Here is a 12,405-nt window from a genome sequence, read left to right as displayed (position 1 = left end):
ACTAATAGGCGAGGAGTCTTTAGTATGGTGATTGCATGCGTCGGCCGCACGATGGGCAAGGAATAATTGTGTTCCCGTTGGCTGCTATTGGGCGAGGAGTCCATAGTATGGTGATTACGTGCGTGCCAGGGTCCGAGCGAGGAAGGCTTGGATGGTTTTCTACAAACGAGGAGTCTGTAGGGCAGGACTATGAGCGAGATAGGCTCGTAGGGTTGGACCACGAATGTGTTTGTTTCGTGGGAGCACAATAAAGTCCTAAGACCTAGTTTCATGCATATGACTCATGAAGGACTATGAGATCAGGGATGGGTAATTTGGAACAATGATTTATTTACGAAATATGTATTTCTTGGGATGGGTGTCATATTTGTTATTTATATTTATGTGCATAACTCACCCTATCTGTTTGTGTGTGGTGATGGTCAGATAATTGTTATCCAGGAGCAGATGATTTGACAGGTGAGCCGGGAGACGCTTGAGTGCAGAGAGCGGGATTAGTTGGGGAATTTGAAGACCCTTGTTATTTGGATATTTTCGTGTTTTCAAACAGTTTATATTTAGTTATTTTGTGGGATTGTAATGATTATTACTTTTGCATTTTTGGTAAAGTATACGATTTTACGGTTTTAATTTTCCCGTATTTTGGGAACATGTGATTATAAATGAGGTATTATTAATATTATCGCGTTTTATTTTCTTTTATTTATTCATTTATATTTATTTAAAAGTAATATTCCTTAGGAATGTTACACTCACCATAGACCAAACATATTCAAACAACCAAGTAATATTTATCATGCATGTATATGTATCATGTCAACCCTTATAACCAATCCCTTTCATGTTCTAGGCCAAATCCATACCAACTCGTCATACTCCACCCATGAATATAGAGTTTCAACTCATCTCATTACCATGCCACATTCATAACCAACCAACTCATATTTATTACATGCCAAGAATTTATCAAAGTTCATCATTTATAACCCATACACCCTCCTGCTCATGCATATTCATCCTTCCCTCATGCCATTATACAACAAACCAATCAATTTCATGCCAAACATCCAAGAACAGGGAAGGAAACATCAAATCAGAGTGCACCCTCTCCTAGCTCTTCGTTCAGGCTAAAGGGCCTCGATCAAGTGAGAGGGTCTCTCGCTCAGGCGAGCTTCCTTCGCCTAGGCGAGAGCTCGACATCTAGGAATAGTGGCCTCTGCACGTTCTCGCTTAGGCGAGACTCCCCTCGCCTGAGCAAGACGCTCGCTCGCTCAAAACTGAGTTGGTCGCCTGAGTGACCATTCGCGTGAAAAAACCTGGGCCAGTCGCTGCTCTCCTCGCCTAGGCGGGGCAAGCTCGCTTGGGCGAGATTAACAGCCATTGCCACTGTTCACTCACGGAACATACCAAACATCCAATCCAAACCATGCAATAATACATTTCATAAGCTCAGAGCAGTAACAATCCATCAAATCACGAAAATATCATCAAAGCAAACTTGGAAACCAACAATTTAGCAAAACCCTAACTTCCCTTACCTGGAAAGGGGTTTATACGAGACTTCAACACTGAACCATGGTGCAAAGTAGTTCTAGAACTAGTCTTGCAAACTGGAAACAACGAACAAAAATGGGTTATTACAGGGACTGCAACAATGACCACGAAACTAGACTAGAGAGGACGATAGGAGTTAAAGAACACTTACGTGAGCAGAATCAAGGTCAAGATAAATGTGAATCTAAGTAAACTTTGGAACCCTAGCAGAGGAAGACGACAACAACTTTAAGGCGTGAGAGTTCTGTTTTTCAAAAATGAGCAAAATGGTTAGGGTTAGGGCAGATTAGGTCTGAATTCGTATTGGACTAACCCCTAGGCCATAAGACTGGGGCAACCCTTAAAATAAAAGGGGCAGAAACAAATGGGCCTTACACATGCTAGAAGGAATATGTAGTTCCTTATTATTATTATTATTATTATTATTATTATTATTATTATTAATAGAAAAAGTGTTTGTATTAAGTTGAAAGATAATCAAGAAATGAAACTGGATAGTGGAAACATCACCTTTTTTTTTTCCTTTTCCATCTGAATAAAGTGATTTGGGTTGGGCATATGTGCAGGGAGATAAACATGAACAAAGAATCCAAGAGATACTGCCAAGCAATTAATATTTCAGATAATGCAGACATTGGATGGTGTTGTTTTACATGAGGCAAATAATAGGTTGTTTATAGTGTCACACCACAAAAAAAATAGCTTTGGTAACAACTACATGGCAAAGTCACGTTATTCCTGTCTTATTATTCTTTTTAAGATATACTTTTAGCTTCAATTAAATTCATGTTATTAATCCTAGTCAGCAGCCAGGCAGTTGTTGAACCCAAAATCACTCAATACAAGGATAATGGATGATGACCCCTATTATGAAATTATTATTATTATTATTATTATTAATTTAGTATATATTTGTTATCATTCATTTTGTATGCTCTAAATAGTTTATTATATTTGTATTTTTTTTATTTTATATATATATATATATCATTTGTATTTTTTTATTTTATATATATATATATATATATATATATATATATATCACATTTTAAAATAAAAAAACCTAATTTGAACTCAAATTATATAACATTATGCAAAAATTTGTCAATAAACTCAAATTTTCTACCAAACTTTTTTGATGGTTTCACAATTTAATTTACCAAGAAATAATTTTGTTAGTATCAAATTCGTATATAAAATTTGTTGATAAAGTGGTCATTAATAAATTTTACCGACATAATTTTTGTTGTTTGTAATTATTGACAAATTGTGTCCATTGGTAATATGTGATTTTCTTGTAATATATGCATGTTAATTGAAAATAGTAATTAAGTAACTAAAAGAAAGACATCCATTATAAATCATGAAGTTAGCCTATAAAGCATAAACAATGCCATTTATTGAAAAGTGTTCCCAACCTCTTTTAAGGGAACGACATTGAGTAAGTTCACCAAGTTGCAAGCTTACTTCATCAATTGCTTTCATACTATGGTAACTAATTTTGGAATATATTTTTCCACAAACAAAACCATATTAGGTGGTAGTATTTATCTTGGTGGACATCTAAGAAGAGAAAGATGAATCCTTACAGGCCTTTGTTGAATGACTTGGAAAGGTGGAACACAACGTAAGAAACTTAAACCTAGAGGTAGTTTTACTTTATATGGTCATTGTTAGCATTCTATTTTTTTAGTTTAAATAAATATGTGTATATATTTAATTAAGTAGTTTTTGTTGTTTGTCTAGGAAAATAGAGTTTTCTTAACATTGTGGTAAAAAGATAGTTTTTAATAGACTTTTGTTGCAAATAAATTTTGTTCTTTTAGAACCTCTCTTTTAATAAAGTAGCTTTGCTAGTAAACCTTTTAATTGTGTTGAATTGGATTTAACCCATTGATCAAACTTCTCTTTTATTGCAAAGGTGCCCCTGGTCAATTCAATTGTTGGTGGTCAAAACACATCGTTTTACTTAAGTGGTTAATCCATGGATGTTGATCAAGAGAGGCACGAGGGCTTTCCTTCGAGAACAATCCCTGATGCATAGAAAAGAGACAGTGGCCCTGGAGCGCAAATGTTGATGCTAAAATCTGAGGCGCGAGTGCTAGATCATGTTTTGATTGATGATTCGTGATGGATGAAGGCAATTTGAAGGTTGATGTGTGATCAAATTGAAGAGTGGCATGATGGACGAACGAAAAGGGGTTTTCAATGTTGTAAGTTTGATTTGAAGAGCAGGGAAGCAAAAATGGGTTAGGTTAATTTCGTTTTTCTGATTTTTCTTGGTAAGGGGTTTAAAAGGGCAAGAATTAAGGTTTCATTGGCAAACCCTAATAGTGCGCGAGAGAGAAATGGCGAGAGGCTAGGGTTCATGTTCGTGTTTGAGCGTTCTTGTGAGCGAGGGAGAGAGAGTGAATTGTAAGGGGGTTTCCTCTTCTTTGATGAGCACAAAGCGACCTTCTCCTCTAGTGTGTTGGGCAGTTTCATTTGTTCAATCACGAGCACAAAGTGGCCGAGATTAGGTTAAGTGAGACTCTCTTCTCCATCTTAATTTCAAAACTCTTCTTGATCTCGTGTACTTTGTTGATTTCAATGAAGTTCACTGGTTTAAATTTCAGTTCTGATTTCCAACTTTGAATTTGATTATTTAAGCTTTGATTGCATTTTAAGTTTTCTTGTCTTTAATTTCAGCAGTTTTAAATTCCATTTTATGTTTTTTGCCTTTAAATTTTGCAGCAATTCAGATTTCCTTTAGTGTTTTCCAAGTTTAAATTCAGTTTAAGTTGTTGAGTTGCCGAGTTAGTGATTGAACATGGGTGAATTTTTCACAGTTTAATGTTTCCTTTTCGGAACCAAGTGACCCCAAAATGGACACCAAGTTACGAGATATCACAAAGCAAGTTCTGCTGTTGTATTATGCTGAAATCACTCATGTTATATACTTTATGGATTTTTGTTCAATTTGATTTTATTGTCATGAGCTGGGCTTTATTAATTCATTATCATGCTAGGTTCATATAAAGCATTTGTGCATCCACATTTTTCTACTATCACAGATCCAATTATGCTGCCATAGGGTCTCATGCACACTATCCTCTATATTAGTGCTGCATTCATGGTGCTCTCATTCACCTTCATTCTAGAATGCTTTAGATAATTTCAGCTTGCATTTTCATAAACTGGTCGTGCATTACGCATTCACTTAGATTCATTTTCATTCCATTTTAGATTCAATTCACCATCCCTCATTCCATTAGATTTTAACCATGCATTACATTCATGGCATATTTGCATTCATGCATTTAGGTTAGTTTCAATTCAATAAACGCTTCACTTTTCTTATTTCATTTTAATTTTATTTTCCCCCTTTTTTTTCTTTTATTTTCTTTTTAGCAAGATTTGATTATACAAGCTAGACGTAATAAGTACCATGATTCGATCCTGAGTCATTTTCCCCATGGTTATCAAACTCGCGAGTTAACTCATTAACTCGGACGAGTTTGCGATTCTAGACATGGCTTCTGAGTTAACTCGGAAGCAAACTCGTTTTTGATGTAAACTCAGTGGAATCGGAAGTAGGCTCATTAGAATCGTGCAAAATCGAGAGTTTGGAACGTTTGTGCGAGTTTGAATGAGTGAAAAAACTGAAACAAAAACGATGACGTTTGGGAGATCTGACATGATTTTGAAACGCGATTTAGGGTTTTTGGGTTTCAAATTTTTCAATCGTGTGCCCTCTCTGTGTGTTAAGCTCTCGTCGTGTCTGGAGATCTTGGTAGCCGTAGTCACCGTCGCGTCTGGAGGTTACCACCGTGCTCGCGTTCGTGTTCGTGTCCTGTCACTGTTTGCTTCTATCGCAGCTCGCATCACGTTCCCTTTCGCATCGCCTCGTTGTCATTTCACCTTGCCGTCATCTCGCCTCGTCGTCGTGTCATGGTTTGTGATAATCATCGTCGCCGTCACGTGTGGAGGTTGCCACTGCGCTCACGTTCAAGTTCGCGTCCCGTCACTCTTCGCATCGCCTCGCTGTCGTTTCGCCTCGTTGTCGTCTCGCCTTGCTGTCACGTCTTGGTCTATGACAATCTTCGTCGTTGTCGACCACCATCTCGGCGTCAAACGTTGGTAGCATCTCCTCTCTGCAACCGCAGTGCAGTGCGTCGCGTGATCTATCCCTGGTAGCTCATCCAGGCTTGTTACCTATAATTAGAATGATTTACTTAATTTTTTTTAAAATAATTGTAGTTTTATTTAAGCCTTTGATAGATAGGTTTAGTTTAGTTGTGATTTTTTTATATGTTAATTTTGTAGTGAAAATTTAGACCATTGTGTCTGGAAATGCTTCAAATTCAGTGGATACTAATCCAAGTGCATCCTCATCTATCAAGAGTAGAAGTAAAAATGCTCTAGGGAACTAGTCTGATATTGGATGGAAACACGGGTTTGATATTAATGGCAATGGTAGAAAAGTTAAATGTAACTATTGCTCAAAGAATTTGAGTGGAGGGATATTTAGATTCAAACATGATCTTGCTGGAACTAGGGAGGATTTTGACCTTGTGCCTTTGTTTCGAAAGAAATAAAAAAATTGATGATAAAGATAGTTGTAGAAGCTAAGCATGCAACATTAAAGAGAAGAAAGTTGAATAACATTGATGAAGAAGATGAAGAAAGTGAAACTGTTGAAGGAGGACATAGGTTGTTTGGCTTTAAAGGAAAACAATCAGTTGCCAATGCTAGTAAATGGTGGATCCAAGCAACTATAAATCAAATGATGAAAAAAGGATTCAAAGAAGAGGTTGATGCTCAAGTGGCTGAAGTCTTTTACACTAGTGTCATTCCTTTCAATGTGATTAGAAATTCAACATTTGCAAAGATGTGTGAAATGATTGGTAAATACATGATATTAGAGAGAACCTCTTGAAACAAGCTGTGAGCAAAACAAATTTAATGCTTGAAGAATACAAGGAGGAGTGGAAGAGAACTGGTTGTACCATTATGTCTGATGGTTGGACGGACAAAAAAAGACGTTTTATTTGCAACTTCTTGGTGAATAGTCCTAAAGGGACGATTTTTCTTTATTCACTTGACACCTCAGACATTTCAAAAACATGTGATAAAGTATTTAAGATGTTAGATGATGTTGTTGAGTATGTTGGAGAAGTAAACATAGTTCAAGTTGTCACTGATAATGCTGCAAATTTCAAGGCAGCTAGAGATTTGTTGATGCAAAAAAGAGAACGATTGTATTGGACTCCATGTGCTGCACACAATATTGATTTGATCTTTGAAGATTTTGAAAAGAATTTGAAGGTCCATGAATTGACAATCAAGAAGGGAAGAAGGATTACCATTCACATTTATGGAAGAACAATGTTGATTTCGTTGTTGAAAAAGTTCACTAAAGGTAGAGACTTGATAAGACTAGGTGTGACTAGATTTGCCACGACATATTTGACTCTTGGTTGTCTTTTTGAATTGAAGGCATCATTATTGACCATGTTTCACTATGATGAGTGGAAGATAAGCAAATTTGGAACTTCACAAGAGGGGAAAAGAATAGAATGCGTGGTATTAGACAACCGATTTTGGAAGAATGTCTCCACATGCTTGAAGGCTACTGCCCCTCTTATGGTGGTCTTAAGATTGGTGGATTCAGATGTAAAACCCGCAATGGGTTTCATTTATGAAGAGATGGACCACGCAAAAGAAAAGATTAGGTCCAATTTGAACAATATTTAGAAGAGGTAAACTTCCAAACTTTAACTTATTAAAAGTTTAATTCCTTATGTCTGAAATTTGTTTGCTATTGAATGCAGTTATGAAGAGGTTTGAAGAATAATTGATGCTCGATGGGATAGTCAACTTCATAGGCCTTTGCATGCAACTGCCTATTTTCTCAACCCCTACTTCCACTATGAACCTAACTTTAGATGTGATGATGGTAAAGAGGTTAAAGAAGGATTGTATGAGTGCATGAGAAGATTGGTGCCATATATTGCAGAAAGAAGAAAAACTAATTTGCAAATTGTTCAATTTCATTTTGCTAGAGGTCTTCTTGGAATGGAAGATGCAAATGAATGTAAGAAAGCATTAAATCCTGGTGAATGTTGGGAGATGTTTGGGGATGCAACTCCGGAGTTGAAGAGATTTGCTATTGGAATTCTAAGCTTGACTTATAGTTCTTCGGGTTGTGAGCATAATTGGAGCTCATTCGAGATGGTAATTTAAATTATTTATAATTTATAATTTTCTTTATTAGGTTTATATCTACTAAAATTTAATATTTCGTTTTAGGTTCATACAAAGAGAAGAACCGTTTGCATCAGAAAAAAATGAATGATTTAGTTTATGTGATGTATAACTTGAAGTTCAAAAGTAGACAAATTCAAAAAACTGTCGCTCTACCATTTGATGACATTGAATCAGATGATGAATGGATAACTGAAGAGGCAGATGATGTTGTTGAGATTAAGCAAGCTGAAGGTGAAATTGATGTTCAAAATGTTCCCTTAGATGGACCAACAACAGATCCAGCTCTAGATGCTCTTGATCTTGATAACATAACTTTTGATGCCAATGAGGATGCACATGTTTCATCAGGGGAGGAGTTGGATGAAGATGATGATGATGATGGAGATGATGATATCATTAGAGGATTAGATGATTACACATAGACATTTGATATTTGAATTTATGTTTTACAGTATTTGTATGAACTTATTTATTTCAAATACTTTTTAGCTATATAATTTTATGGACTTGTTTGAATTAGGATATTATTTATATAAATTAATTTTTTTCCTTGTGAAGTAAACTCTTACGAGTTTACAATTTGAGTTTACTAGGCTCTCACGAGTTTACGTAAACTCTCGAGTTTGACAACCTTGATTTTCCCTACTACATTAGGGGGATCATTTAGGTTTTGTTACTCTAAGGGCAAATGAAAAGTTGAGTTAATAGTCATGAATTTGAAATCTAGATGAGCTAAGGTAAAGAGCCACCAAGTTTATGCAATTGGAGGAATTTAGGGATTTTTGCAGTCAAGTCCAAATAAAGACTCCCTGAATAAGAAATCATATATTGAGGTCATACGAACCAACATATGACAAATCTTAGTGAACCACGAGGACCTCAATTCACACATTACAAACTACTAAATTCCAATATGACATGAATCCTCGAAAAAACCTTAAATGCCAAGCTCATCCCAACATCTTAAAGGGTGCTCTCTCCCTCAAAGTTACAAACATGCAATAGAAGAATGTGTAAATTTAAAAGATAAAGTCAAAGTGTTCTCCAAGCAAGTTGTATGTTAGATTCATGAAAAATATTACAATAAATGGGAAAGAGAATACCACCCAAGAAGAAGAGAGGATGACCACCTAAAAGATCCTCAAGAAGACCATTGACAAGATCACCCTGTCAAAAGAATAAGACAATAATAGGGCAAAACCTAACCTCTTCATGGGAGTAATAATTAATATAAATAGAGGATTTGTGATTGAGGAACCTCAAACTCTATTTGTAGGGAACATTTTTGCATTTTGTAGTTAACATTGTAGTAACTAGACCAATGAGAAATAGGTTGCCTATAACCTTTATTGATGTTGGTCACAAACTCACAATATGATGACCCTATGGTCATCAAGATAGAGGTAGCCAACTTTGTTGTTACAAAAACTTTGGTTAAACAAGGGAGTTTGGTAGATATACTCTATTTGGAGAAGTTTAATCAATTGATATTGTCAAAAAGTTTCATATATTCATATGATGATCAGACATGTTGACTTCTTAAGTGAAAGGGTTGGCACCAAAACTAGAGAAGGGAACGTAAACTATCTCAAAATTAAAAAAATTGCACAACATACTCATTGGAAAACCTTCGCTTGATGCCTTGAGTGTAATTGTCTTAACACCTCACCTTGCCACGTTGTTCTCTTTGATGAAGAAAAACATAATAACTATGCATGTTAATGGGAACACGAGGGATAAGTGGTACATGGCTAGCTTAAAGATCAACCCGGCATCATCACAAACTCCAAACTGCAGGCGAGGGATGTAATACTATAATGGTATAATGATTATTGTCACCAATTTTGATATTATTTTAATGATGATACTATTTTAATGATGATACTATTTTTTAAAAGATAAATTGGCATGAACATTGAGGTCTACATTGACAAAATGGTGGTGATGTCTGATTCATTTCATTGACATGTAGAAAACCTTAAAGAAGCCTTTTATGAGATACAGAAATATAACATGAGGTTGAACTTGAAAAAAATACGCTTTTGTGTTCCTCAACTTTATGCTAACATAGAAGGATACAAGAAAATCCTAATAAATGGTAAGCGTTGATAGATATGTGCATCTCGAAAAAAATCTAAATGAAATGCAACGACTGATATTATTGTCCCTATTTCTCTCAAAACTTGTCCAAAGATGAAACTCATTATCTATTTGATGAAGAAATCACAAACCTTTGAATGGACCCATAATGCAAGAGGATATTTATGGAAATCAAGGATTTTCTCACTTCACCACTTATACTTTAAAATTGACACCCTATTAAGCCAAGAAAGAGGGCGGGGGGGGGGGGGGGGGGGTTGAATTGATTGTTTAAAACTTTTTCGAAAGCATAAAACCCCTTTTAATTAAATCAAATAGACTGTGAAATTCGAATGCAAAAGTTGCAGAACAGTATACATTAAAGCACAACAAAAAATGAATTACTTGGTTTTCTTGAGTTTTTAAAGTGATTCAAAGTGAGTGAGATTAAGGAAAAAGAATTGCACAATTATTTTTATATTAGTTCACTCAATCATAGAGCTACATCCAGTTTACCAGGACAACCCGAGTCTGTTTTCCAATATATTCAAAAGTTTTATAAATCACACACCAAGATTACACTTTTAAACAAAGAAACTCACATGATTTTTGACTCACAAAAATCTAAACTAATACCTTGTAAGAATCACACTTACATACCTGAAATCACATCAAGCAAACAACTAGAGGCACAAGAACTACAAAACTTGATGATGGTTGTAACATTTTCGGATATTTCGAATTTAATTAAAATAAAATAGAATTAATAATTAAATGTCATTTATTATATTGTATTTTCCCAAAACGCGAAAAAATTAAAACTTTCTTTCATCATAAAGTAACTTAAATCCATATTTATAAAATTTAAATACAATATCTAAGTCTAGAACATAAAAGTTTACAAAATTATTCCAAAACCATAAAACATCAAAACTCTGATAAATCTTTTCTCCCAGTCTAGCCCCGCTTCGGCTCTAGGCCTCACTATATCTACCTGCAACATCATCTACTCACGTGTAATGCAATACACGATCGTCGCCAAACACAAGCAGATAGGGTGAGCTAACAGTATAAAACATATACATATTGTTAGATATTGCTTAGATATTGTTTGATATTATTAAGATATTGTTAGATATTATTAATCACAATATCAAACAATATCTTTTATTTACTCTATTTATTTTCAGTTACTTTTTTTAATTGTACCTCTTTCTACTATAAATAGATTACCTTATGTGTGGTTTATACATAAGGGAGATTAATCTCAATCCCTATTTTCTTTATTCTCAACACATACAATTCATAAATTATTCACACACATCAAAGGAACTCCTATCCTTTGATTCCACACAACATGGTCACCACCATATCATCCATGATCTACGTCTTTAGATGAATACCTCAAGATGTCTTGTTGCCACACCTACAAGCCACAACTTGTAGAACACGTGTGGAAAACCAGCTACGGACCATACTCCGTAACGCCAGGTGGAGTTCCCAATACAAACATAATTTGTAACGTCCCAAGACTACTAAACTCGCCAACCACATATTGAGGAGGGCTATCTATTTGGATCCATCCGTACGAATCACAACTCACACACTCACACCGGTAACACTCGCCAACTTGAGCCACAACTCAAGAGTTCCTCGTGTTCATCCGCCATCCCGAGCCACAACTCAAGAGATGTCATTCCGAGCCACAACTCAAGAAATGCCACGTGCTTAACCCCTATCTCGAGTCACAACTCAAGGGATACGTTCTGAGCCACAACTCAAGGAACACCAATAAGTCGACCTTCGAGGTATCACCAAAGCTTCGTAGACCACACACATCCAAAGCAAACAATTCACAAGCCCTACCTCTGCATTATTGCCTAACGTTGCTCCTGAGCCGCCAGGCGAAATATGCTTTTAGACTGCCTAGCAAGGGACACATGCCGCCAGGCGCCAAGTGCCCCTGATGCCTCTGATTTGTAGGTATCGCCTAGCGAGACCAACCTCATCGCCAAACGCCACACATTCTAGAATTCCTCTGTTTTTGTAGCTATCGCTTGGCGGTCTAGACCTCACTACCAGATGCTACACTAGTATAGCAAAACTTATTGGTTTTTCTTTCGGTGGTCCTATCTCCCAATACAAGTGAGTCCTACAACAGTATCCCAACATATATAACAATCTTCTGTACTATCACAGTTACATTCATATACATGTTGGAACCTTCTCAACTCTAAATCATATCATTGTCGAATTTAATCACACAACTATTCCTCTCTAAAGGACTCCAACATAGTAGAAATTTTGTCTATGTTTTCCTTAATTAGTTCCATACCATACAGTATCTCCCACCTCCAAGTCCCGATATGCATAGTCACTTGTTTCTCTATGGATACATCTCCATATCGATCCATCCAATATCTATCCAAGCCATTGAACGTATACCAAACATACTCAGGCTTCCCATTCTAGTAACATTTAGCCTTACCTTTCGCCAATAGCTAACCATTTCTTCTCAATCCA

The 12,405-nt window shown here is 35.9% G+C and overlaps 1 protein-coding gene across 1 annotated transcript; it reads left to right on the top strand.

Annotated features, from left to right (window-relative positions):
- The first annotated feature begins 6,678 nt into the window (after positions 1–6,678).
- Positions 6,679–8,225, top strand: LOC114165166. The gene is made up of 4 exons (XM_028049828.1): positions 6,679–7,225; positions 7,368–7,377; positions 7,482–7,770; positions 7,920–8,225. Exons 1-4 carry the CDS (start codon positions 6,679–6,681, stop codon positions 8,223–8,225), a joined length of 1,152 nt encoding a protein of 383 aa, XP_027905629.1.
- The last annotated feature ends 4,180 nt before the right edge of the window (positions 8,226–12,405 follow it).

The sequence above is a fragment of the Vigna unguiculata genome, chromosome 10, assembly GCF_004118075.2.
Source record: "Vigna unguiculata cultivar IT97K-499-35 chromosome 10, ASM411807v1, whole genome shotgun sequence".
NCBI classification, from domain to species: Eukaryota; Viridiplantae; Streptophyta; class Magnoliopsida; order Fabales; family Fabaceae; genus Vigna; species Vigna unguiculata.
This window is presented reverse-complemented; position numbering and strand designations above follow the sequence as displayed.

Coding starts and splice junctions, on each gene's coding strand:
- LOC114165166 (XM_028049828.1), top strand. CDS start 6,679: ATGTTAGATGATGTTGTTGAGTATGTTGGAGAAGTAAACATAGTTCAA. Junction 7,771..7,919: donor ATTGGAGCTCATTCGAGATG/GTAATTTAAATT, acceptor TATAACTTGAAG/TTCAAAAGTAGACAAATTCA.